Below are 27,280 nucleotides of genomic sequence, written 5' to 3' on the forward strand. Positions count from 1 at the left end.
AGCAAGATTCCAGAACTCCAAAGAGAAGCAAAATTCCGGAACCCCAAAGAGTAGCAAGATTCCAGAACCCCAAAGAGAAGCAAAATTCCGGAACCCCAAAGAGAAGCAAGATTCCAGAACTCCAAAGAGAAGCAAAATTCCGGAACCCAAAGAGTAGCAAGATTCCGGAACCCCAAAGATAAGCAAAATTCCGGAACCCCAAAGAGAAGCAAAATTCTGAAAACCCCAAAGAGAAGCAAGATTCCAGAACTCCAAAGAGAAGCAAAATTCCAGAACCCCAAAGAGTAGCAAGATTCCGGAACCCCAAAGAGAAGCAAAATTCTGAAAACCCCAAAGAGAAGCAAGATTCCAGAACTCCAAAGAGAAGCAAAATTCCGGAACCCCAAAGAGTAGCAAGATTTCGGAACCCCAAAGAGAAGCAAAATTCCGGAACCCCAAAGAGAAGCAAAATTCTGAAAACCCCAAAGAGAAGCAAGATTCCAGAACTCCAAAGAGAAGCAAAATTCCGGAACCCCAAAGAGTAGCAAGATTCCGGAACCCCAAAGAGAAGCAAAATTCCGGAACCCCAAAGAGAAGCAAAATTCTGAAAACCCCAAAGAGAAGCAAGTTTCCAGAACTCCAAAGAGAAGCAAAATTCCGGAACCCCAAAGAGTAGCAAGTTTCCATGTGCCATCCATGCCTAAATGCCGAGATAGCCCTATGTGCTATCCTATAAAGTAGTAAGTACATTCACATGTATCTGCTTGAGAGTATACATGTGGGTGGAACATGGGTGTGTCTCCCAGTTCTCACTAAACTTACAGAATACTGTAAGTTACACATGTGATATCCAGCACTTTGGCATGCTTATGTCATTGACTTGCCATAAGTGAGCACGCCTAACTTCGTGCATGCAAATGCAGGTTTACCCCTGTATTCTATAATGACATCTGTGCGCACAGCTGTCATTATAGAATTGGCACTCAGCGCATGCCATCGGGATGCCTAACGTATAGTGCCCAGTTATAGAACTCCCCCCAAAGAAAGGATCAAGAGGGCGGTTTAAGGGGGTGATGTGAAGGGGCTCTTCTAATGCCCCAGAGAGGCCCAACGCTCAAACCAAACTGGGCTTGCAACGTTTCATTTAGACAGGTTTTTGACAGCCTAAATGAAATGGGTTTTTTTGCTGGTAATGCACAGAGGCTTTTGGCCACTGCTATACCACGCAGGGAAGCAGTGACCAAAAGTCTTATGCTAATGAGCTTGCTTGTTTTAAAATGAGCTCATTAGCAATTCCATGCAATGCTCAGAACAAAGGCGCACAGCAACTTCCTGCCACAATGACTAAAATCAACCCACAGCTCCTGAGTGGTAGGGTTTTAGATGTTAGGGCAGGGTGACTTTTACAGCTAGGCTTGCTTCCTAACTTTTCCTCAGGCAGTAGCAACATTTTATTTATTCATTTGTTGCATTTGTATCCCACATTTTCCCACCTATTTGCAGGCTCAATGTGGCTTACAGTATGCCGTAATGGCGATCGCCATTTCCGGAATGAGAAATACAACGTATTATTACATTAAAGTTCATAAATGTTGAAGTAAATTATAAAGTAAGTTGGATAAACAGTTCATTTCAGGCATGAGAGATGGGGGGGGGGGGGTAGGACGTTAATGTTCATTGGTGACAAATTGATTGAAGCAATCAGATGTAAAGAATTCGGTTTTATCTGGTTCTGGCAGAGTTTTGATGTTAGGTCACTTATGATGTCTCATTATTTTCTCTCCACTGCACACTTACCCCCGTCTCTTCCTACTTGCAGCCATCACCAAAAAGATTTTTTGCTTCCCCTCTTCACCAAACATGCACACTAGAACTGCGTCCACCGCACAGCTCTTGCGGGCATACGCCAGTAGGTTCTGAGCTCTTTACCAACCTCAACACTAACAGCGTAGGTATAATTTGCATGCTGTTAGTGTTGAGGATTGATCGCACCGGAAAACAGCACCGGAATTCTGTGCATCTCCTCCTCAGCGCTTGGTTCCCTATCATAAAAGAAAATTTGACAAGGGGTTGCTCAACATTTATGTAACTCTAAAGAGCACAGTGCCCCCCCCCCCCCCCTCCATCAATGCAACTGTGAAAATCCCAGGCAAGAAATTCAAAGGATGCATGTTTCTAACTTTTTTTTTGTTACATTTGTACCCCGCACTTTCCCACTCATGGCAGGTTCAATGCAGCTTACATGGGGCAATGGAGGGTTAAGTGACTTGCCCAGAGTCACAAGGAGCTGCCTGTGCCTGAAGTGGGAAGGGAATCAAACTCAGTTCCTCAGGACCAAAGTCCATCACCCTAACCACTAGGCCACTCCTCCACTGTGGCTACTATTTGAGATTCTACATGGAATGTTGCTATTCCACTAGCAACATTCCATGTAGAAGTCGGCCCTTGCAGATCACCAATGTGGCCGCGCAGGCTTCTGCTTCTGTGAGTCTGACGTCCTGCACGTACGTGCAGGACGTCAGACTCACAGAAACAGAAGCCTGCACAGCCTTCTACATGGAATGTTGCTAGTGGAATAGCAACATTCCATGTAGAATCTCCAATAGTAGCAACATTCCATGTAGAATCTCCAATAGTATCTATTTTATTTTTGTTACATTTGTACCCTGCGCTTTCCCACTCATGGCAGGCTCAATGCAGCTTACATGGGGCAATGGAGGGTTAAGTGACTTGCCCAGAGTCACAAGGAGCTGCCTGTGCCTGAAGTGGGAAGGGAATCAAACTCAGTTCCTCAGGACCAAAGTCCATCACCCTAACCACTAGGCCACTCCTCCACTGTTGCTACTATTTGAGATTCTACATGGAATGTTGCTAGTCCACTAGCAACATTCCATGTAGAAGTCGGCCCTTGCAGATCACCAATGTGGCTGCTCAGCTTCTGTGAGTCTGACGTCCTGCACATAGACTCACAGAAACAGTCTTCTACATGTGGAATAGCAACATTCCATGTAGAATCTCCAATAGTATCTATTTTATTTTTGTTACATTTGTACCCTGCGCTTTCCCACTCATGGCAGGTTCAATGCAGCTTACATGGGGCAATGGAGGGTTACCTGACTTGCCCAGAGTCACAAGGAGCTGCCTGTGCCTGAAGTTGGAATCAAACTCAGTTCCCCAGGACCAGAGTCCACCACCCTAACCACTAGGCCACTCCTCCACTCTTAAGAGTTCTGCTCCTAAATTGGCCTCTTGGAAAATTTTACTAGGGCTGAGTGCCTAAATTTGTACTCAGAATTTCACTAAATACCTAAACATAGGAGCATTAAAAGATGGGTCACAACAAGGGCAGATTTAGGGTAGGTAAGTAAATTTAGGAGCCTAGCACTGATTTTGAGCACTAGGCTCTAATGAATAGCAACTTCTAGAAATGTATAAGCATAACTTTTACGATTCTAAATTGAGATGAATTTTCAGCTGAAAATTTAGGCTCCTAAATAGAGCACAAACTTAACCTAAGAGCTTAAATTTAGGAGCGCAGCATTTTTCGAACATGGGGCCACAATGACCACGAAGGAACCTAAGCAGCCACCTAAATGTGAGACGAATACGTTTATAATCTTAGCTTGTGTAACTGCAGGGACTCTGCTTAACCCCTCTTCCCCTCTTTGAAACTGATCACCTGACATCTCCCCTCACTCCAAAAAAAACTATATATAGTCACATCTGCTCTAACAAGTTGTCTTTATATCAAGAACAGTTCACGGCTCCCATCTTGTTAAAATGAGGAAGCTTTTCTTGAACCCCAGCCTGGTCATCCAAGGAGGGGACCAGGACCCACTAGAGGAAGAGAGGCAGGTGGTGTGTGTTTTCTAGTAAGAAGCAGGGGAATTCGGAAAGCAAACAGGACACACTGTATTGCCATCCTGGCAGGATGTACTTCCTTGGGCCGTAGGAGGCAGGGACTGACAGGAGACTCCAAGACTTCTCTTGTCAACAAAGGTGTTAGATGAGAAACATTTACATTTCGATTATTTTTATATTAAGATAGGGTGTGAAACTGAAACGTATAGGTGGTCTGCCTTTGACTGCTCTGCCTGCCAGTACCTCACCTGCGCAAGTTATATCTTTAGGAGAATATTATAAATCAGGGAATATTATCATTTAGGGGTTTGCATCAGCCTTTCAGACGGGGGCCTTTTTACCAAGCCGCATGAGTGTCTGCACGCGCGCCCGATGCACGCCAAAATGGAGTTACGGCCCGGCTACCGCATGGCTCTTGCGGTAATTTCATTTTTGGCGCACGGCCGATAACGCACCTCTGAAAAATATATTGGTTTTTTTTTCTGACACGCGTAGGTTGTTACCACCCGTGTGTGACTTTACTGCTAGGTCAATGGCTGGCGGTAAGGTCTCAGACCCAAATAGACGCGAGCCGATTTGGATTTTGCCGCACATCCATTTGCGGCCAAAAATTTGTAAAAAGAAGGCAATTTTTGCAGGTGTGCTGAAAAATGGATCTGTGCGCGCCCAAAACACGTGCCTACGCTACCGCAGGCCATTTTTCAGGGCACCTTAGTAAAAGGACCCCTAGATCTGGCAATAAGCCGCTAAGGGCCCTGATTACTAAGCTTCACTATGGGCGCGCTAGTGTTTCTAGAGCGTGTTAAAAATACTAGTGCCCTATATTTCATTTGCATCGGCAGTAACAAAGCACTTTAAAAAAAAGAAAAGAAAAAAACACTTCCTTTTAGCAGGAGCTGCAACAGGGGCGTAGCCAGACCTCGGTGGGAGAGGGGTCCAGAGCCTTCGAGGTGAGGGGGCACATTTTAGCCCCCCTGTGCCACCGACCCCTCCCCCGCCACTTTCGACCACCTCCACCGCTGCCGCCACCCCTCCCCCGCCACCACTGCCGCCAGGTACCTTTGCTGGCGGGGGTCCCCAACCCCATTCAGCGCCCATCTCCGGCGCGTTCGCTGATCTGTTTCTGTGAGTCTTGACTCCTGATGTCCTGCACGTCCGTGCAGGACGTCAGGAGTCAAGACTCACAGAAACAGATCAGTGAACGCGCCGAAGACTTTGGCTGGCAGGGGTTGGGGACCCCCACCAGCAAAGGTACCTGGCATCAGCGGCGGCAAAGGAGGGTCGGTGGCGGAAGGGGGAGGTTGAAAGTGGCGGGGGAGGGTCAGCGGCACAGGGGGGTTGAAAGTACAGGGGGGCCAGGGTTAAATCTGTGGGGGCCGTGCCCCCATGGCCCCACCTAGCTACGCCCCTGCAATATTCTTGCTTTGGCTAAGGGTCTAAGCCTGTCCCCTCCCCCCCTCCAATATTCTACACCTTCTGATTCTCAGCCAAATCCAAAAAAGTATCCTCAGCTCTGGATCTTACTGAAAAAGTGGCGGCGGGGGAAGGGGGGGCTAAGGCAGCACAGATTTCTTCTAAGGAAAACAGGAAACAAAAGTTTTAAAAAATCGTTTTTAGTTTTATTAATCTTCCTGCTTTGCTGAATAACCTCATTGGGTTCCCTTTTGGCGCCCCCTGTCCCTTGCAACGTTCTCTTGTACAAAAGGAGCGAAAAATCATCAGTTCAGCCCCTAGATCGCACCCTGCGCTTCGATCTTAATCCACGTCTTGTGTATGAAGTCTAGCGAATCTCGGGGGGGGGGGGCAGAATTAAATTGACTGGCTCATCTCCGCATTAAGCGGAACCTTGGGAGGCTTTAGGGTCTTCCAGCTCCTGTTGTACCAATTAACAGAAAGGTTTAGAAACCGGAGCTCAGTCAGGCTGCGCTTTAGAAAGTGAGGCTGGTTATTAGGCAGTAAAGGGGGAGAGAGAGTGGCTGGATCGGGCCGTCTGCCACTCTTTACCAAGGCTTTTCTCCATTTCCAAACACAGTGAGGGTCACAGAGGAGCCAGATCTGTTGAATCAGTGGGTTCTGAGCGTCCCCCCACCCAAATATTGAGCAAGTTCCTTCATGATGTCCAGGTAGGGCTTATTAGCACTGTGCCTGGCTTCCCCCCCCCCCCCCAATCATTTTGATATGTTGGCACCTATGGTAAGGGTTAACAATCGTCTCTCAACTTTGCGCAGAACAGGGGGGTTAAATCGTGAGCTGGGGTTATTGAACTTTTTTGAAGGGGGGGGACGACGACGGAGGAGTAGACGTTTATAAAGGATTTCTCTACATCCTCCGGGAAATTATTAAAATTCGGTTTACAGTTTCATTTTACAGGTACTGGGTCTGTCCCTAGTGGGCTCCCAATCTGGAGCAACAGAGGGTTAAGCGACTTGCCCAGGGGTCACACGTTGCTGCAGAGGGAACTGAACTCGGTTCCTCAGGACCTTCTTATCCCACTGCCGACCATCCAGCCCAGTTCCCCAGGTCTATTCCCCTAAACCCCCAGGTCTCCCGCTCGGCCATTCCCAAATTCCAGGGTCAGTGTTGCTCTGGAGCTGCTGCTCCGAACAGTATGTGAAGCCTGTGTGTCCCGTCCCCTCCCCCCCACTCCCGCCCATACATATAGAGTATTAAAGCAGTTTAAAATCCTTGGGGCACCCTTAAAAGGAATATGGTGCAAAGGAGAGGTGCATGCCTTTTATTACAATTACTGCCTGATATGTCCTGTCTGTCCTAACCCTTATCCCTTACTTGTCCTGTTTGTCTGTCTGTCTGTCATAATTAGATTGTAAGCTCTACCGAGCAGGGACTGTCTCTCGTGATAAGTAGTAGTAGATGACAAGAAATAGAAATTCTGGCAAAAAGAAAGGGCAAAAAGGAATAAGAAAGAGAACGAATCGGGTAGGACAATCTGCAAGCAATAGCAAGAACCCCGTTTTCTTGCCAAGTTTTCAATCTCTGCTCTTCCAGGGAAAATGAGGACACACAGTAGTACCAGTGAGCAAGCAAAGTGAAAAAGAGGAAAAAAAACTCTGTTGGCCCCCAGAGAGCGGTTAGATGAAGGGGAAAGCAGCCCTTTTTTTTTTGTCTGGTGGGAAGGCAGGTTGCCGACTTTTTTTGGCCAGCCCGTACAGGTGAAGCTCCGCCCCGGCAAACTTGTCTGCTCGGGTGTTGTGCACAGTCAGCTGAGGGGGAAGAGACAGACAGACTGGTCCTGTAGCTCGGCTCAGCCCAGCAGCAGTGAGGCTCAGGCAGGCGGCAGGGCAGCAGCTGCAGCACCTATGCGCTAGACAGACAAGCGAGCCCAAGACACCACCACACTAGGGCAAGAAGGATCGCGGTGTTTCCCCAGATTTATCCGAGGAATTTCTTCCAATGTTAGACTTTTTCCCTCTGGAATACCCTCCGGGTTCTTCCTCGGTAAGCAACAAGTACTCTTTTTTGGGGGGGTGTTTTTTTTTTTTTTGCAATCTCTTTTTGAGTTCCTTATCTTATACCTTGACGCTTTTTCGTTAGAACCCCAGTCGTTAACCCTTTCCGCGTTCTATTTTTGTTTTTGTCATTTCGTTGAAGTTTCGGTATTACAGGGATTTTTCCCTGCCCCCCCCCCCCCCACACCCCTCTATCTGTGTTTTTCTTTTACATAAGTAGTTGAGTACATGATGATCCTTTTAGGAGCTGTTTTGTGCGTGCAGGAGATGAAGTGGGGGACGGGGACGGGGACGGGGACAGCGCGTCCATCCTGTTGCAGAGAGAGTGGTGGGAAAGTTCAGGTATATCCGCCAGGTTCTCTAGACCAGTGATTTTTTTATTTTTTTTATTTGTCTGCGGAGCTCGGCTTATATTTTGTACACAGTCATCATGTTTACCCCAAAGCTGGAGCTTGTGAGTTTCGCCTTCCCTCGGATGGAATTTCTCTGCTGCCCCTTTTGCTTTTTTGGTTTTCCAGTGGCCGGCTCCTCCACTCTGTTCACAGACATTTGCCAGTTTAAACTTTTGCGCCCTGGTGGTCGGACTTGTAGCTTTTTATTTCCCATAGCTTAAAAAAAAAACAGAAAAGAAAAAAAAGTTATAAATACATCCAGGAAGAAGGCCATGTGGGTCCGATTAGGAAGTGCCAAGGCTAAAGGGTTTTCCTCTTTTGGATGCGGGTTTTATGGCAAAAAAAAAAAACAAACCTCCAAACATTATTACGTGGAAATCAACGATTTTACTTCATTTACAGCAAACAAGCATAAACGTTTGCATGCATGCAGACTTCTAAATTGCAACAAAAATGTTCATTTTTTTAACCGTTTCTTAGACTTGGCATCTTCCATACCTACTTCTTTTTTTCAGTTGTATTTCTCACAGCTTCAGGCATCCGAAGCGGATCTAAAGCCCGCAGTGGTGCTGGAAGTCTTTCTGCGGACTTTTTTAGATATTTTATTTCGGAGGGGGGGGAAGGGAGTTTGAGAAAGCTCAGTGGCAGATAACTGTATCCTTCTTGTAGGTGCTGTAGACTATTGTGTCCTCCGCTTATTGGGGGGGGGGGCACAGCTGGACACTGGCACCGGGGGCAGATGCTGGATCACTGGGGGGCATGCTGTAGACAAAGTGTCCTTCGCTTAGTGGGGGGGGCACAGCTGGACATTGGAACGGGGGGGTCAGAACCCGGATCTCTGGGGGGGATGCTGTAGACTGTGTGTCCTTCGCTTATTGGGGGGGGGCAGCTTGACATTGGCACCGGAGGCAGAGGCCGGATCACTTGGGGGGGGGAGATACTGTAGACTGTGTTCTTCGTTTATTGGGGGGGGGGGAGCAGCTGGACATTGGCACCTGGGGACAGAAGCAGGATCACTGGGGGGGGGGATGCTGTAGACTGTGTGTCCTTATTTGGGGGACACAGCTGGACATTGGCACCGGGGGGGGGGGCAGAAGCCGGATCACTGGGGGGGTACTGTAGACTGTGCGTCCTGTGCTTATTCGGGGGGGGGGGGCAAGTACAGGAGATCGGTAGGGGGAGGAGGTGGGGGTGATGCTGAGGGACAGGAGGATGTCTCAGCTCTCCACCCTAGAGGGTGGGGGCGGGAGAGGGCAGCTTGTTTTCGCCACTTGTTTGTGGGCTGGGAGCCGGTGGGAAAGTTCAGGCTCCCCCACCCCCACTTGGAAGAGGCAGGCTGAAGTTCCGGCATGCAAAGTCCATTTTTAGCCCCATTCAGACGCCGACTGCAGCTCCTTCCTCTTCCTCTCATTCCGAGGCGGCAGCTTTCCCACAAGCGGGGCTGGATGGCCGTGACCCCGGGCTCCCTGGGCTGCAGCGCTGGGGCTTTTGTGAGCCAGGTCATCGGACACGGGCTTCCTAACCTGCTGCAAGGTGGATCTGGATTCTTTGTAGGGCAAGAGAGCCTGTGGAGGTGCACAATTATGACTTGTTTAAAGCGTCCCAGACGGCTGCATTAGTCACGAGTCGGACGGACACTACTAAAACGTCTTGCACCAGAGATATCCGCGCACGATACCGATCTCTTGTTTTTTTTTGGGCTGCAGGCTGCCACAGCACGGAGCTCCGGCGCACTGCGCCCCAGCATCGCCCCGGGAGGGGGGACCATGCGGATGGCCATGGACGACGCGGACCTGACCCAGTGGGCGGAGGCGGACTTCGAGGAGAGATGCACGTACATTGTGAAGGATCACGCGTGGGAGGGCAGCGCAGAGCGGGGCAGCCTGACCCAGGCAGAGGCGTCCCTGCCCCGCAACCTCAGCTTCAGATACGGGCCTGACCGCAAGGAGGTGAGTGAGCAGTGCACTACCGTTGTGATGATTCTTGTGCTTGTGAAGGCAGCAGCTGGTGATTTGCCCTCCCCCCTTTCTTCAGCTTGTTAGGAAACTTTGAAGAAATGAAAGTGGCTTTAGTAAGCGCTGGGTGGCAGCTCACTTCCAGCACACGGAATAGGCTTTGTAGCAATTAGCAAATAATTAAGTGAACAAAAGCAGCGATTTAAGTGGGGATGAATATGGTTCTGATGGAGGGCTGCCGCTCTCCCCCCTCCCCCCCCCCACCTCCATCTTTTTAAACCCTACGCTGGCAGGTGCTTTAAAAAAATGCTTTTCAAACCAGAAGCGGCTTTTTAATTAAATGTTATTACTTTGCTGGTGACAACCTTCAACATTTATGTTCCCAGCCTTACTACTGTTTTGGGGTCCACATTTCTCTTTTGAGAGTGGAGGAGTAGCCTAGTGGTTAGTGCAGTGGACTTTGATCCTAAGGATTCCCACTGCAGTTCCTTGTGTCTCTGGGCAAGTCACTTAACCCCCCCATTACAAAATAAGTACCTGAATATATGTAAACCGCTTTGAATGTAGTTGTAAAAAACCACAGAAAGGCAGTATATCAAGTCCCAGTTCCCTTCCCCCCCTTTTCATAATGCAAGAGATGGGTCCAAGCATTTCCCTTTACTCCGAAAGGAGGCTCCGGAACCAAGGGGTGACAGGGGAAAGACTCAGGCGTAATTAAGGACATATTTCTTTACTTAAGTACATAAGTATTGCCATACTGGGACAGACCACAGAGAGGATGGTGCAAGTTAGAGCAGTGTCAGAATCCAGGCAGCGTGGCTACAGCCCAGAGGAGGTTGTGCAGATACTGTGTTGTCTGTTCGGATGGGCAGGGTCTTTTCCTGCCTTCATGTCTTTTAGTCTAGCATTGTAAAGCCTCTCCTGAGTTGCTGTAGGAAGACTGGCAGATTGCAACCCCGTGGTGGCTGCATTTCTCTCCGCTTCAGCAGGGCAGACAGATGAGGTTTGCAGGAGCTATGCCTTACCCGCCCATGTATTTTCTGATATATTTAGCCATCCCGGTTACGTAGGTGTGAAGATCAGGAATGCTAATAATCCCAGGGACAGCATTCCAAGAGCTGTCTGTCCTGCAGTGATACAAAAGCAGTACACTGACTTCATTTTTGTGTAATGATCCAACCCTCCTCCGCCTCCACCTCCCCGGGTAGCTGTACTGGGTTTGCATACAGAAAAAGTCTTCTAGTAAAGTTTATTATTATAATGATGATTGTAGGTGTGAGGCAGGTTAGTCAGACACTGGTGATAGAGTTTCATTCTCTGGCTCTAACTGTTGCCTGGGGAAAACCAACCTTTTCTGTTTCAAGTGGTAGTACACAGTAACTAATAATTAATTTAGTTCTTAAGTAATGAATTAAATAGGCTATTCTTGTATAAAGTGATGTAGATATGCATCAGAAAGTTCTCCAGCTGCTGTATTGTAAATTCTGCTCTGTATTTTATATGCCATGTCAGATGGTTTGGATGGGAGGTTTTCCTTTTAGATGTATGATAGAGAGTAAGGGATTGGGGTATTTCCGTGTTAGAGATGTTTTATTTACTATTGTACACGCAGTGTTATGTTATTATTTATGGGGTGTGAACTACTTTAGTCCCTTTGTTAGAGGTGGTAAATGAGAATAGAAGTAGTTAGTTACTTACAAAATTAAGTACCTGAATAGATGTAAAACCACTTTGAATGTAGTTGCAAAAACCTCAGAAAGGCGGTATGTCAAGTCCCCAGTTCCCTTTCCCTATTTGAGATTATAGGTGGAATGTTGCTACTATTGGGATTCTGTTGCTACTATTTGAGATTCTAGACGGAATGTTGCTACTATTAAGATTCTGTTGCTACTATTGGAGATTCTGTTGCTACTATTGGAGATTCTAGATGGAATGTTGCTACTATTGAGATTCTGTTGCTACTATTTGAGATTCTAGACGGAATGTTGCTACTATTGGAGATTCTAGATGGAATCTTGCTACTATTGGAGATTCTACATAGTGTTGCTAGTGGAGAAGTAGCCTAGTGGTTAGTGCAGCAGACTCTGATTCTGGGGAACTGGGTTCAATTCCCACAGCAGCTTCTTGTGACTCTGGGCAAGTCACTTAACCCTCCATTGCCCCTGGTACAAAATAAGTACCTGAATATATGTAAACCGCTTTGAATGTAGTTGCAAAAACCTCAGAAAGGCAGTATATCAAGTCCCATTTCCCTTTCCCCTTATCTGTTTGTCTCCTGTTCATCTGCCAGATGTAACTCCTCAAGGCTGTGGTTTATTGTCTTCTCATGCTGCCTGTACAATAGATTACTTTTTAACTCCCTTTGTATTCTGGTTGGTAAGGTGAACAATTCATGTAAATCTAATATCCAGATGCTAATGAAGGGTGATCAGTATTTTGGTGCTGAGTTTGTTTGTGATTTTTTAGGATTTGGGCAGAATGTACTGCAAGTCCTGGGTGTCTTTAGGAGCTGCATGTCAATCCAGGCAATATGTGGTGGAAAACGGCTACTGTATCGGTGCTGTGTGTTTGCCATGCGGAGTGCTGATTCTGAGCCTGACAAATGATGGTGGTCAGAACACAGTGGGGGAGCTGGTCACGGAACTACAAGCTATGGTTTCCTATTATCTGTTATGTAGGATTGTGATAGCACTGTTAGACATATGTAAGACTGTACAAATACTTAAAGCCAGTCCCTGCTCTGTAGGGCTTACAGTCTAGTTAAGACAAACATACGAGGCAAGTTGGCTATGCAGTATCGATCATCAACATCAAACAAAAACTTTAAAAATCTCCCCTCCTCTGTTTAGAATATGCTGAATTTTACAGTAACAGATGTCTTGAAGAAGGGCTGAAATATATGACAATTGCTTTTTACCTATCATGTATCGTAGGTCAGCACTTTATTCAGCCTGCTTTCCAGCAGGAGGCACCATAACTGGGACAGAAAGTGATTCTGTCACTCATCGGACCCCTTGTTTGGAAGGGTAGGATGGGGTGTGGAGAAGAAGAGGGTAATGCATTCTATAGATGATCGCACCTTCCCTTGCGAATTGCTTTTTACCACTTCAGACTGCTCAGTTAGGATGAATTATTATTATTATTATTTATTGCACTTGTATCCCACATTTTCCCACTGATTTGCAGGCTCAATGTGGCTTACAAAGACCTGTTATGGCATCGCCATTCCAGGGTAAAGAACACAATTGGTGTTACAAAGAGATCAAGGAAAAACAAAGAGGATCTGGTCAAGCAGTAAAGAGACATTCTGAATAAAGGTGTGTAGGTGTTGTGTTACAGTTAGTTATGGGTTATCATGGTAGGCCTTGTTAGAGAGGTAGGTTTTCAGAGGTTTGCGGAAGTTAGTTAATTCGTTGATCGTTTTCAGGTGCGTTGGTAGCGCATTCCACAGCTGCGTGCTCATATAGGAAAAGCTGGAATAATATCACAAAGCGGGACAGCAGATTTAAAAGTAGATTCTAATTGTTTTGGGTGCCTGCTGCTGTTCATTGAAGCCGTTCGGTATTTTTCCCTTGCTTTTTTGGGATTTTCTGGACAATGGCTTCTTTTCCTTGAAGTCTTTTCTTTGATAAGATAGGTGTGTGTTTAGGCCTATTCTGAGACTCGCCACACTTCTGGGTGTCTCTCATTTGCAGACAACCAAACTTTGCAGGTGGGAAAGAAAATCCTTTTCAACTCAAGTTTTCAAATTTGTTATTTTTGGGGAGGAAGGAGCGGAAGGTGATGGTTTCGCTCCAGGAAATCCATCTTCAAATCCTTATTCAAAGCCCACCTCTTCAATGTCGCCTTCGGCACATAGCCATTATACCTCCATTCAGGATATCTAGACTGCCCCAACTTGACATTTCGTCCTTTAGATTGTAAGCTCCTTTGAGCAGGGACTGTCCTTCTATGTTAAACTGTACAGCGCTGCGTAACCCTAGTAGCGCTCTAGAAATGTTAAGTAGTAGTAGTAGGAACACAGATTAGGCAGTACCACAACTTTTAAACCTTCAACCAAAATTAGATTGATAGAAGCAGAGCTTGAGAAAATATTCTGAACCCTAGGTCCCATGCTTTTGGTTTTTTTTTTAAACTACGAGTCTTTGGTAATTATGGGCTTATTTATCATTTTTGCAAAATTCTTACCGTTAAACCATTGAATTTTGGTGCTCTTCTAAAGTCATTTATAATTCCTGCTGAAACTTATGAGCATGCACACAATGATTTTTATGGCAGTACAGTGGGAGAGGTGGAGATTAGAGAGCTGCCCGGGAATGGGAATTTTGGGAATCCCGCAGAACCCTGGGATCCCCACAGGGATGGAAGCAGTTGCCACGGGATTCTTGCTGGGGTGGTCGAAGTTGCTGTGGGAGATTAGTCAAAATTTCTGGTGACTCCAGAATGAGGGTCGGAATGCACTGAGAGAGGCAGCCGGAACTCCAGACTGAGGCTCGGAATGCCCAGAGAGGCAGCCGGAACACCAGACCGAGGCTCGGAACACTCGTTGGTTGAATAGTGAATACCGAAAAACACGGGAGGCTGTTGGGGTTAGAAGGAAACAGAGGGCTGCGAGCAAGTAAATAATAGCAGGGGAATGGAGGCGATTCATTGTAGGAATGGGTGGGGAAGGAATGGATGTTAGTGGGTATGGGTTAGATTCCATTGGAGATGGTGAAATTTCTATCCCCGTGCAAGCCGCTAGTGAAGATAAGGATAGTATCTTAGTTAATGCTGAATCAGTTTGCCAATTTCTATATTCAGTTCAGTGACTGAAAATGTGTTAAGCTTTATAATTTGCCTCGTAATAGCTTTGGGACCCTTGAAGGGAGTTGGCAGAATACATGTGAATTGAATGTAATTGAATTCAAGAAAGCATGGAAGGATCACAGAGGAAGGATCTCGGAGCAGAAGAAAGAAGTGTAGAGCTTTGTGGTTGGTGTGGATGGACAGATTGGAGAGGCCGTATGGTCTTTATTTGTGTCACTTTCTATGTTTCTGTGTTACAATCCTGTGCTCTCAGGTCCACGATGGTTTTGACATCTTCAAGATCCTATGAGCACTTCATATATAATTCCAGAGACAAACAGGAAGAGGTGGTTAGGTATCATGAAAAGTATTATTTAAGAGACGTTGTCACAGTTACACAAGAGGAGAAAGTATGTCTAGGCAAGTACTGAGGGGTGGATTTGTGGGGAAGCATAGCCGTACTGCAGGAGAGAAAGCCCCACTGAGGCAGTGCCTAGAAAGGAGACAAGAGAATGGCTTGCAGGATGGATACACAGATCCTAGGCAGGAATGCAACGTAATATGGCGTTTATATTCTGCCAACTCCCAAAAAAGGTTCAAAGCGGATAACAAAATGAAAATATAAAGAACGAATAAGAAAAAAAAAAACACATCATAACACAAATTTTCTAAACCAATAAGTTTTTAAGCTTTTCCAAAAAGAATAAAAGCTGATAGTTCTCTGGCAGATCCTCTGGCAAATTGGGACAGCTTGATATCAAACCGAACTTTCCAACACTTTCTTGTATTGAACTCCTGAGCAAGATGAAAAATAAAACAGAGGCAAATCCCCTGCCCTAGACGATCTAGACTTGGAAGGAAATGGAAAAGACGAAGTAAATACGCAGGACTGGAGCCATCAAATATTTTAAATATTATACATGCCAATTTGAAAAAATATGTGCCGGAGAGGCAACCAATGAAGGCAAATCAAAGAAGGGATCGCTCGATCGAACTTCTTTAAATGAGGTCACTGTTCCATGAGCGAAGTACATTTGTTGTCATTTTCATTACTACTACTACTACTACTTAACGTTTCTAAAGCGGTACTAGAAGTACGCAGCGCTGTACACTTGAACATGAAGAGACTGTCCCTGCTCGACAGAGCTTACAATCTAATTAGGACAGACAAACAGGACAAAACAGATAAGGACAAAGGGTAGCAAGATTCCGGAATCCCAAAGAGTAGCAAGATTCCAGAACCCAAATAATAGCAAGATTCCGGAATCCCAAAGACTACTACTTATCATTTCTATAGCGCTACTAGACGTACGCAGCGCTGTACACTTGAACATGAAGAGACAGTCCCTGCTCGACAGAGCTTACGATCTAATTAGGACAGACAAACAGGACAAATATTACTCTGGAATTATAACAAATAGGGGATCCTGATTAATGACCTACATTTTAAAACTGGAGCAACAAGTGACCTGAGCAAAATCTCGGAGTGACCGGAGGATAGGGGATCAAGCCAAGATCCAGAGCTACAGCATCGAATGTGTTTACCCCAAACTGTCCTGAGCATGGATTGAACCAAGCTCCCTTTCGATTTGAAATAAAATGATTCCACTTAATAGTTGAACTATTTTCCTCTGCCCCTTCTACTGGATGCTGGGCTCCGTCTTCTCCTAGTGAGGCAGAGGTTGACTGGTATCTTGTCCAACTTTGTTGAGGAAGTTACGTGGAACTCTTTGCTGGAGGAGGTGGTAACGGCGGTTAGTGTACCTGGGTTTAAAAAAGGTTTGGACAAATTCCTGGAGGAAAAGTCCATAGTCTGCTATTGAGACAGACCTGAAGTTCTAAGGGATGCAAATGTGTCTTCTCTCTAGATTATGGTTTCTCCTTGTTATTATCTGAGGAAGTGGTGGGAGAGTTAACACATTTGGACCGCCGGTAGGGTGCTTTCTTGTTGTCGGTTGTATTTCTGTGTGGGCATTAAAGTGCCCTTTGTAAATCACCTAAGGTACTCCATAAGATTTAAAGAGGCAGTATAAAAGGGTTTTCTTTAAAAAAAAAAACATAGATTGAGCTTGACATCAGAAATATTTCATCATGGGAAGGGTAGTACATGAATGCCGAGGTGGTGGAGAATAGATCAGGACGAGCATTAAGTGAAAGCGGCTGCACCTGGCAGTGTACCAGGAAGGATTCTGTTAAATTTTACAGCATGAGAGGGCCTTGACTGTTCTCCAGGACACCAGGGAACAGCACATATTTCTGAAGCCAACCTGTGGCAGGCAGTAGTCATGGCTGTACAACATTCAGCAAAACAGTGGGTAAAAAACCAGGCGTTCCAGAGTGAAGATGAACCAAACTTTATTAATCAGTCAATATACTGATTAATAAAGTTTGGTTCATCTTCACTCTGGAACGCCTGGTTTTTTACCCACTGTTTTGTTGTATTGTGATTATCCGTGGGATTTCGTTGAGTTCTCCACGTTTGTGGATTCTCTACTGTACAACATTCAGACCAGCTACGGCTGAGCCACTCTCCGGGCCAGCTGTGGTGACTGAGATTTGTCCTATAGATTTTCCAGACTGGGCTGCAAAACAGGCAGACCCACTTGTCTTCTAAGCCCTGCTCATCCCTAAATTATTTGGTCCTTTCAGGCAGGTCCATTTTGCCTGGCTGGACAATAAGCCGCTTCTGCTCCTTCTGTAAAGAGCTGTCTTTCTACTGCAGTGACTCAAGTTGTTTATTAATTACCATCCACTGAAGACTTGTTAATCCTATTTCCTCAAACGCAGGAGACGGGATGGTGCTTTTGAGACACCTTGTGGACAAAAGGCTTAAAGTCAGTGTCTATGATTTATATGGATCCCTCTTTGCTCCTTTCTGCACTGCATTCCCTCCTTGCATGATAGACTGAGTTTTGATCATTCTTGCTCCCCCTTTCCAAATTGTCTTTTCTCCTTCCAAAAAAAAAAAAAAAGCTGGTAATGATTGATCTCTAATCACCTGACTGGCTAGCCTCACTGCTTTTAATGTACAAACGTTACCACTTCTACCCTAATGTCGAAAATGATCGTTCTATAAATGATGACCCAACATATGTTACAATCTAATCTATTACTTAAGAATCTATTTGCAATACCTTAATGTATTCCTCTATAATGTATGTACGCACTTGAACGAAATACCATTTGTAATTCTACTGACCGGAAATGACAATCGCCACTACGGCAAATGTAAGCCACATTGAGCCTGCAAATTGATGGGAAAATATGGGATACAAATGCTACAAATAAATAAAAATTGACATAAACCAAGAAAGACAAAAATGAACTCTGTGTGTTTGAGATGAGATGGGACAGAAAATTAGAATATACATAAGGGTAGTGGAGTACATTTTCACAGGGTTTAGAGACCTCTAAAAATACTCCTACTTTTAGGAGCCTAAAAAGTGGAAGGCAGCAGGGGCAGGTTTAGGGCATGGAGAAACGTCGGGAGCTTATCGCCAGTGTTCAACACCAGGCACAAATGGGGGCAGATCAGGAAGGGAGAATGAGGATCTGGGTGCATAAATTTAGGAGCTCAGCTGTCTTTCAGTATTGATCTCGGCCTCTGTACCTGCGATGTCGCTTCCTCCCCCCCCTAACCGCAGTACCAGTTCTCCAGCAAAATGGAGGGATGAGGGATTGCAAGAGAATTTCAAACAAACCATGGCCTTCAGTTTCTAAGGGGCGTGATAGCAGATCACCTTTTCAAGCAGCTAAGCTAGGTGAACTGAGGCTTTCTTCAGTCTTGCAGGCAGCTGCTGCAGCCCAGGTGTCCCAGCCTACGCTTCCATTCTCGAAAGCTGCCTGAACCTGAGGCCAAGGCATGAAAGTGAAGAAAGGAAAAGCAGAGCAGTGGTGGCTGAGGCATGCATGAAGAGTTGTGTACCCGACTGGCCACTGAACTCCTTCATGAAAGGGCAAGAGGAATGCAAATGAAATGTCAGAGGAAGAAGGAACAGAGCACCTGGTGTTCTGCAGACCAGAGACTGGCACATCAAGAGTGTTTCGGCTCTCGGTGTGTGATAGAAGCCCTTTTTTTTTTCTTTCAGTTTCGCTCATGCCCAGATGCACAAGCCTCTGAAGCATTCAGTTTCAGAGAGTGGCCTTAGCTGCCTCATAGGAGGAAGACAACATGTCAGTTTCACCGGTGAGCTGCAATTCAACCAGCTGACGGGGGGGGGGGGGGTCCCTTCCCCTGCCCCCTCCCCCACCTCTTCTCTCAACCTCCTTTGTGCATCACCAGATAGACTTATAAATTATGACAGTCACATCTAACATAGTATAGTAACATAGTAAATGACGGCAGATAAAGACCTGTAAGGTCCATCCAGTCTGCCCAAAAGATAAAGTCATTTTACATGGTATGGGATACTTTATATGTATACCCGAGTTTGATTTGTCCTTGCCTTTCTCAGGGCACAGTCCGTAAAAGTCTGCCCAGCACTGTTCTTGAACTTTCCATATCTATTCAGTTACGATCAGGGCGTAGACCGTAGAAGTCTGCCCACCTCCCGTTTTTCCAATTACCTGCGTTGCCACCCAATCTCCGCTAAGATTCCGCAGAACCATTCCTTCTAAACAGGGTTCCTTTGTGTTTATCCCACACATGTTTGTATTCCATTACTGTTTTCATCTCCACCACCTCCCGCGGGAGGGCTTTCCACATTTCCACCACCCTCTCCGTGAAAAAATACTTCCTGACATTAGTACCAAGTCTGCCCACCTTCAATCTCAATTAATGTTCTCTAGTTCTACTGCCTTCCCGTCTCCGGAAAAGGTTCGTATGCGGATTAATACCTTTCAAATATTTGAACGTCTGTATCATATCACCCCTGTTTCTCCTTTCCTCCAAGATATACATGTTGAGGTCAGCAAGTCTCTCCTCGTACGGTTTGCAATGCAAATCCCATACCATTTTTGTAGCTTTTCTTTGCACCGCTTCCAGTCTCTTTACATCTTTAGCAAGATACGGCCTCCAAAACTTAAAGCAATACTCCAAGTGGGGCCTCGCCAATGACTTGTAGAGGGGCATCAACACCTCCTTTCTTCTGCCGGTTATGCCCCTCTCTACGCAGCCTAGCATCCTTCTGGCCACGGCCGTCACCTTGTCACGTTGTTTCTTCACCTCAGACACCAACACCCCAAGGTCTCTCTCCTGAGTCGAGCTTACTAATCTCTCCCCTTCTATTCGGTAGCTCTCTTTTGGGTTTCTGCACCCCAAGTGCATCACTCTGCACTTCTTGGCATTATACAAGGAGAGAGGGAGGGCTGAGGTGCTATGATGTTGGGCACTGCATATTGCTAATCAGTAGACCAGCCGGAGCATTACGAGTTTTACTGAGCACTTAATACACAAAGAGGTTTCACTAAATTAATAGCACATATAAAAAATCAAATAAAAAAAAAGGAATAAGGCATTTAAAACAACGGTTTCCATAAGAATTATATGATAGCATAACATTGAAACCAGGACAATAGGTTATCCCAGAGTTAGCGTAGAGCTGATTACATTTTAACTGCAGGACCTTCGACCATTCTTCTAACTTTTCAGATCCCTTCTCATTGTTTCTCCTTCCTCCAGGGTATTTTTTTTGTTACATTTGTACCCCGCGCTTTCCCACTCATGGCAGGCTCAATGCGGCGGGCAATGGAGGGTTAAGTGACTTGCCCAGAGTCACAAGGAGCTGCCTGTGCCGGGAATTGAACTCAGTTCCTCAGGACCAAAATCCACCACCCTAACCACTAGGCCACTCCTCCACTGTTGCTACTATTTGAGATTCTACATGGAATGTTGCTATTCCATGTAGAAGTCAGCCCTTGCAGATCACCAATGTGGCCGCGCAGGCTTCTGCTTCTGTGAGTCTGACGTCCTGCACGTACGTACGTGCAGGACGTCAGACTCACAGAAACAGAAGCCTGCGCAGCCTTCTACATGGAATAGCAACATGCCATGTAGAATCTCCAATAGTAGCAACATTCCATGTAGAATCTCCAATAGTATCTATTTTATTTTTGTTACATTTGTACCCTGCACTTTCTCACTCATGGCAGGCTCAATGCAGCTTACATATTGTATACAGGTACTTATTTGTACCTGGGGCAATGGAGGGTTAAGTGACTTGCCCAGAGTTACAAGGAGCTGCCTGTGCCTGAAGTGGGAATCAAACCCAGTTCCCCAGGACCAAAGTCCACCACCCTAACCACTAGGCCACTCCTCCACTCTGTTGGCTATCTTCGTGTCATCCACATCTGTATTTCAAACGCGAAGCATAAACAGTTCTGAGTAATCCTGTGGGCAAGAGAGTGAAATAGTATTGGTTCATGCATGGGGGGGGGGGGGGGAGGGTAGGAGATCAAGCACTGTACTCACTGCAGGACAAATTCACAGAGAGTCCGTGGCACATATTCCATAGAAGGATTGAATCGGACAATCCAGCTGGTCCGTTCTCCTGTTGCTGGTGATTGTCACTGTCAGGCACGGACTGATACATGATCACATAAAGTATATTAATTGACACTTCCTTGGGATACGCACTGATCATCCTTAGCTGTCAGGTAAAGCATGGAATAGGCACAGAGGATCCTTAGCTGTGGGGGGGGGGGGAATGAGGGGTAAAACCTGGATTAGGCATAGGGAATCCTTAGCTTTGGGGGGAATGAGGGGTAAAGTCTGGGATAAGCACAGAGTTGTGGGCAATTGAGAAAAGCCAGAGATTCAGAAAAATGGCCATACTAGATGGACCTTGGGATTTTTAAAAAAAATATGGATTGTGTTTCTGTGGTTTGTATTAACCTCTCTTTGGAGGTTCTGATTTCACTTCTAGATAAATTAGAGAGGAAGCAGTCAAGTTTAAAAAAAAAAAGAAACTTGTGTGGTGCTGACCTGCAGTACTGTGGGTGCACGAAATCTATACACTGTCAAAAAACTTCAGATCTGACCGGGTCCCCTGTGCCATTCCTGTCAAAGAGTAGATATAAATTGTTAAAAAACAAACAGACAAAAAAAAAGCAAAACCCAAGTTCGTCACAGACTTGTTCGTTTGAATGATGATGAATTACTTCCTGATCTGTGGTCTCTAAGTTAAAAAAAAAAAATGCCAGTCAAGAAGGAAATCGAGCATAAAATGTTTCTGCTGCCTGGTGATAGTACCCCTAATATAGCAAAGCTTTCCACTCTAAAAACACCTGCTGTGCTCTGCCCTGCGCTGCTGAGAAAAAGTCAGTGTCTGGGGCAGAGGAGCCCACTCAGAGGGCAGCCGTAGAAGACATTCTTACGAGATATGGGACGTTTGGCTGGAAGGTCTGCCTGGGATAGTAGTTTCTGTTTGTGGAGAGTGCAGATAGCTGCAGTGAGTACAGGGGGCAGCAAATCTCAGGGGGTGATCCTTGTAAATATTGCACAGAGCCTGTAACACCTGGAATATCTCCCAATGCGGAAATCACTAGGAATGGTACTGCTCCTCCCTGGCAAATCGGCCAGAATGCACCCCCACTTTGGCCTCGAAGATTTCTGGTATTTTGCCCTGCCATAGGGCGAACATAAGCAATACCATACAAACCGAAGGTCCATCAAGGCCAGCATCCTGTTTCCAACAGTGGCCAATTCAGGTTACAAGTACCTGGCAAGATCCCAAAACAGTACAATACATTTTATGCTGCTTATCCTAGAAATAAGCAGTGGATTTCCCCCGAGTCCGTTTTAATAATGGCTTATGGACTTTTCTTTTAGGAAGTTATCCAATCCTTTTTTTTTTTAAACCTGCTATGCTAACTGCTTTTACCACATTGTCTGGCAACGAATTCCAGGGTTTAATTACACATTGTGTGAAGATATATTTTCTCCGATTCATTTTAAATTTACTACTTTGTAGCTTAATTGCATGCCCCCTAGTCCTAGTATTTTTGGAAAGAGTAAACAAGCGATTCACGTCCACTTAGTGTGTACTGCTGGGGATGGACTGAGAAAGGGGCTTGCAGTTATGCCCATATTCGGCACCCACAGAGCTGACTCCTATGCACATACATGCTTTCACGTTGAAAACTGAGACAAAGTTGGTGGGTAAGAAATCATTTCAAAGAGATTACTTCAGCTGTTCAAAACCTGAAAATTCATTTACTATAATCCAAGAAATGCCTTTAAATGCCATGGGGAATTAAGAATTATAATCAGACTCACAGAAACAGAAGCCTGTGCAGCCTTCTACATGGAATGTTGCTAGTGGAATAGCAACATTCCATGTAGAATCTCAAAGAGTAACAACAGAACCTCAAATATCAGCAACATTCCATGTAGAATCTCCAATAGTAGCAACATTCCATGTAGAATCTCCAATAGTAACAACATTCCATGTAGAGTCTCCAATAGTATCTATTTTATTTTTGTTACATTTGTACCCTGCGCTTTCCCACTCATGGCAGGTTCAATGCGGCTTACATGGGGCAATGGAGGGTTAAGTGACTTGCCCAGTGTCACAAGGAGCTGCCTGTGCCTGAAGTGTAATAAACTTCACAAGCTGTGATATTCATGGAGTATTAACAGTACCTGAAGACAAACTGGGGTGGGAGTGGGGCATCAGCCAGCTAATGTACAGCTGATAACCCCTGGATACTTTTAATGGGACCAATGAGGTAGAAAAAAAATTACCCCATGCTCCCAATCCATTTAAACAAACATTCCCATATTTATTTAGGAGTCCTCTGTGTATCTAACTCTGTTTTTGAATCCCTGCTTCATTTCTGTCTCCATCACCTCCTCTGGGATGGTATAATCCATCACCCTTTCGGTGAAAGAATATTTCCTGATTTTGCTCTTAAGCTGACCTCTTTGCAGTATCATATCATACAGCTTTCCTTTCTTTGGGAAAGGTTCGTTTTTTGGTGAATATAGCTGTTTCAATATTTAACAGTATCATATCTTCTCTGTCTCTAGCAGAGACTCTCTTACCTATCTCCTTATTTTAAAATCGTTTAGGAGGTCTTTACCAACAATGATCCTATTTGACGTAGGAGCCATTGCAAAAAAAAAAAAAAAGGGCCCTTCAGCTATTTGCATGTTCACGGCATTAACCACACCTGTTAGTAAATGATACAGTTCTCAGTTTGGTTGTACCTTCCGCTCAGTGTGCTGCTGTAGCTAAGAAAGCAAATAGAATGTTAGGTATTATTAGGAAAGGAATGGAAAACACAAATGAGGAAGTTATCATGCCTTTGCATCGCTCCACGGTGCGACCACACCTCGAATATTGTGTTCAATTCTGGTCACCGCATCTCAAAAAAGATGTAGTGGAATTAGAAAAGGTGCAGAGAAGGGCGACGAAAATGATAAAGGGGATGGGACGACTTCCCTATGAGGAAAGGCTAAAGCGGCTAGGGCTCTTCAGCTTGGAGAAAAGGCGGCTGAGGGGAGATATGATAGAGGTCTATAAAATAATGAGTGGAGTTGAACGGGTAGATGTGAAGCGTCTGTTCACGCTTTTCAAAAATACTAGGACTAGGGGGCATGCGATGAAGCTACAATGTAGTAAATTTAAAACGAATCAGAAAAAAAAGTTTTCTTCACTCAACATGTAATTAAACTCTGGAATTCATTGCCAGAGAATGTGGTAAAGGCGGTTAGCTTAGCGGAGTTTAAAAAAGGTTTGGACAGCTTCCTAAAGGAAAAGTCCATAGACCGTTATTAAATGGACTTGGGGAAAATCCACTATTTCTGGGATAAGCAGTATAAAATGTTTTGTACATTTTTGGGATCTTGCCGGATATTTGTGACCTGGATTGGCCACTGTTGGAAACAGGATGCTGGGCTTGATGGGCCTTTGGTCTTTCCCAGTATGGCAATACTTATGTACTGACTGACTGCTAAAGCAGATTTCTGTCTGGCAAAGTTTCAGATCAGCATCCCGTTCTAGCACACATTCATCTTATTGTTAATGGATGTTTTCGGAAGAACAATTTGTCCTGGCTGAGCAGGGAAAAGTTTTAAGGAAGTACAGCTGTACAAATGTTCCCTTTCATCACCTGTGCTCTGATGGGACATGTTGAACCATCCTGAACAGCTGTTACTAGGCTCAAACAAGAACAAAGGCAAATCTTGCTCTACACATAGCTAGAGAGGAATTGAAAGTTTTTCAGATGACATAGACATAGTAAACATAGTAGATGACGGCAGAAAAAGACCTGCACGGTCCATCCAGTCTGCCCAAGAAGATAAATTCATATGTGCTACTTTTTTATTTGTACTGTCCTCTTCAGGGCACAGACTGTATAAGTCTGGCCAGCCCTATCCCCGCCTCCAAACCACCAACCCCGCCTCCCAACCACCAGCTCTGGCACAGACCCTATAAGTCTGCCCAGCACTATCCCCGCCGCCCAACCACCAGCCCCGGCACAGACTGTATAAGTCTGGCCAGCACTATCCCCACCTCCCAACCACCAACCCCGCCTCCCACCACCAGCTCTGGCACAGACTGTATAAGTCTGCCCAGCACTATCCCTGCCTCCCAACTACCAGTCCCGCCTCCCACCACCAGCTCTGGCACATACCGTATAAGTCTGCCCAGCACTATCCCTGCCTCCCACCACCGGCTCTGGCACAGACCATATAAGTCTGCCCACCAGTATCCCCGCCTCCCACCACCGGCTCTGGCACAGACCGTATAAGTCTGCCCAGCACTAGCCCCGCCTCCCAACCACCAGCTCTGCCACCCATTCTAGGCTAATCCTTTTTTGACCACAGTTGGTCATTGAAGAACATCTTCTCTTAGGCCTCTGCAGCTGGCGTCATAATTGTTGCAGTGTGAACTCGGACACGGCAAGACATGGATACCTCGAACAATCGTTAAAGACTGTCTCTGCATTTTGCGTGATTAGAGATGCAGAGGGCAGGATGCAGCATTCCTGCACGGAAATCAACAACGCTTTGCAAACATTTTATGGAGCGTTTCATTCCCCTGTTGACCCATGTTCATGAAATAACAGGTTAATGTTGTCTGTGAAACGCCCTTTCTCCTTCTGGAGCTGATAACTATATCTTACTGTCCCCCGCTTCTTTGCCAGAATAAACATAAAGCCACTGAGAAGTTGTTATCAAATGGTGTTACATAAGAGTAGGCTTCAAGAGTTCTGTCTCTTGTACTTTGGATTATAGAGAAAGGAATTTCCTTTGGTAAAATAGGTTTTTTTTTTTTTACTTGTGTGAAAACTTCCCTCCCTCAGCATGTCTAATGCAGTGGCGTACCAAGGGGGGGGGGCGGTAGGGGCGGTCCGCCCCGGGTGCACGCCGCTGGGGGATGCCGCGGCGCGCGCCTGCTCCGAGTTCGCTAAATTTCTTTGCTCGTTCGCTGCAGCTCCCTCTGCCCCGGAACAGGCTACTTCCTGTTCCGGGGTAGAGGGAGCTGCAGCGAACGAGCAAAGAAGTTTAGCGAACTCGGAGCAGGCGCGCACCGCGGCACCCCCCCCCCCCCCCCCAGCGGCATGCACCCGGGGGGGTGTCATTTCACTGGAGGGGGGAGAAGGTGTAATTTAGTGGGGGGGGGGGCGCTGCACCCGGGGGGGGGCGCATCGGCGCTCCGCCCCGGGTGCCATCCAGGCAAGGAACGCCACTGGTCTAATGTGCTGACTTTAGCTGCATTAAGAAGAGGTATTCCTGGGGGGGCAGTTGGGTTGGGTGAGGAAAGAGAGTTCCCGTCGACGGAAATTTTCCGAATCTTTGTACTTACTTTCCAAGCAAAATTCTACCCGCACGTGGTCGTCCCAGCTTCAAAATGAAAGCATGCATGGACTTTTGCTTTGAGACTTATTGCAAAGTATGCATTGTTAACTCCCAGGGCACTTTCAGATAATCTCCTGGATGCCAAATACGGGGGGGGGGGGGGGGGGGGGGGCAGAAGCAACTCTGAAGTCTGAGCCTCTTCCAGACTAATTTCCTCTTACAAATTCCAATGTCAAAATGTTTGCAAAAGTTTACATCTGAGACACAAAACAATACTGTTATCTTTATTAGGCTATGACCAAACTGGTTTTACCTATAGACAGATTTCATCTCGTTAATATTTTGCACTGGGCAAACTGGCAGAGACTTACAAGGGTTGATTGCCTTCGATTCTGGTTTGCTGGCTGGATTAAGCCACTGTTTCTGAGCCTGAGAGGAATAAAACAAAAGCGCCTCCTTCCCCCCCCCCCCCCACCCCCCCCCATGCAATACTTCTTAATCAGTCTAATTATTGAGCCCGTTAAGGTGTGCTTCTTTTTCGAAAATGAAAGAAATTGCAAGTGGATCCTAAACATGGTCCTATTTTTTAAAGTCATTGCCACGTGGGCGAGTAAATCACCTTCTTATAACATACTGACTGGTGGAAAGTACAAGCCATGACTCGATGGTGCATGTTTTGCTGGTCGGCTTGCACAAGAGCGGAGTTTGGATGGAACATGGACAGACTAAGCACTTTCATGCATAGATGCTGAAACACTTTATTCTACACGCCTGTGTGCATAAAGTACATGTTTATTATAGCAGCTTCTACATTGGTCGCAGTTACATTGAAGGCGCGTTCTCTGATAAGTATAATGACAAGAAAGCACCTAACAGGGGCATAATCGAACGGCGCCCCGACCGTATTATCGAAACGAAAGATAGCCGGCTATCTTTCGTTTCGATAATACGGTTGGAGCCGGCCAAATCTCAGCATTTGGGCTGGCTTTAGAGATGGCCGGCATTGCTTTCCGGCGATAATGGAAACTAATGCCGGTGATCTCAAACCCGGACAAATCCAAGGTATTTGGTCGTGGGAGGAGCCAGCATTTG

The 27,280-nt window shown here is 45.9% G+C and overlaps 1 protein-coding gene across 1 annotated transcript in view; it reads left to right on the forward strand.

The window, feature by feature from the left end:
• Positions 1-7,138: 7,138 nt before the first annotated feature.
• Positions 7,139-27,280, forward strand: part of PRDM1 (PR/SET domain 1) — a 49,636-nt gene continuing 29,494 nt past the window's right edge. Inside the window, exons 1-2 of the mRNA XM_030195662.1 lie at positions 7,139-7,296; positions 9,406-9,648. Coding sequence (XP_030051522.1) covers positions 7,252-7,296; positions 9,406-9,648 — 288 coding nt within the window. The 5' untranslated portion in view covers positions 7,139-7,251. The remainder of the gene's footprint in view (positions 7,297-9,405; positions 9,649-27,280) is intronic.

The sequence above is a fragment of the Microcaecilia unicolor genome, chromosome 3, assembly GCF_901765095.1.
Source record: "Microcaecilia unicolor chromosome 3, aMicUni1.1, whole genome shotgun sequence".
NCBI lineage: Eukaryota > Metazoa > Chordata > Amphibia > Gymnophiona > Siphonopidae > Microcaecilia > Microcaecilia unicolor.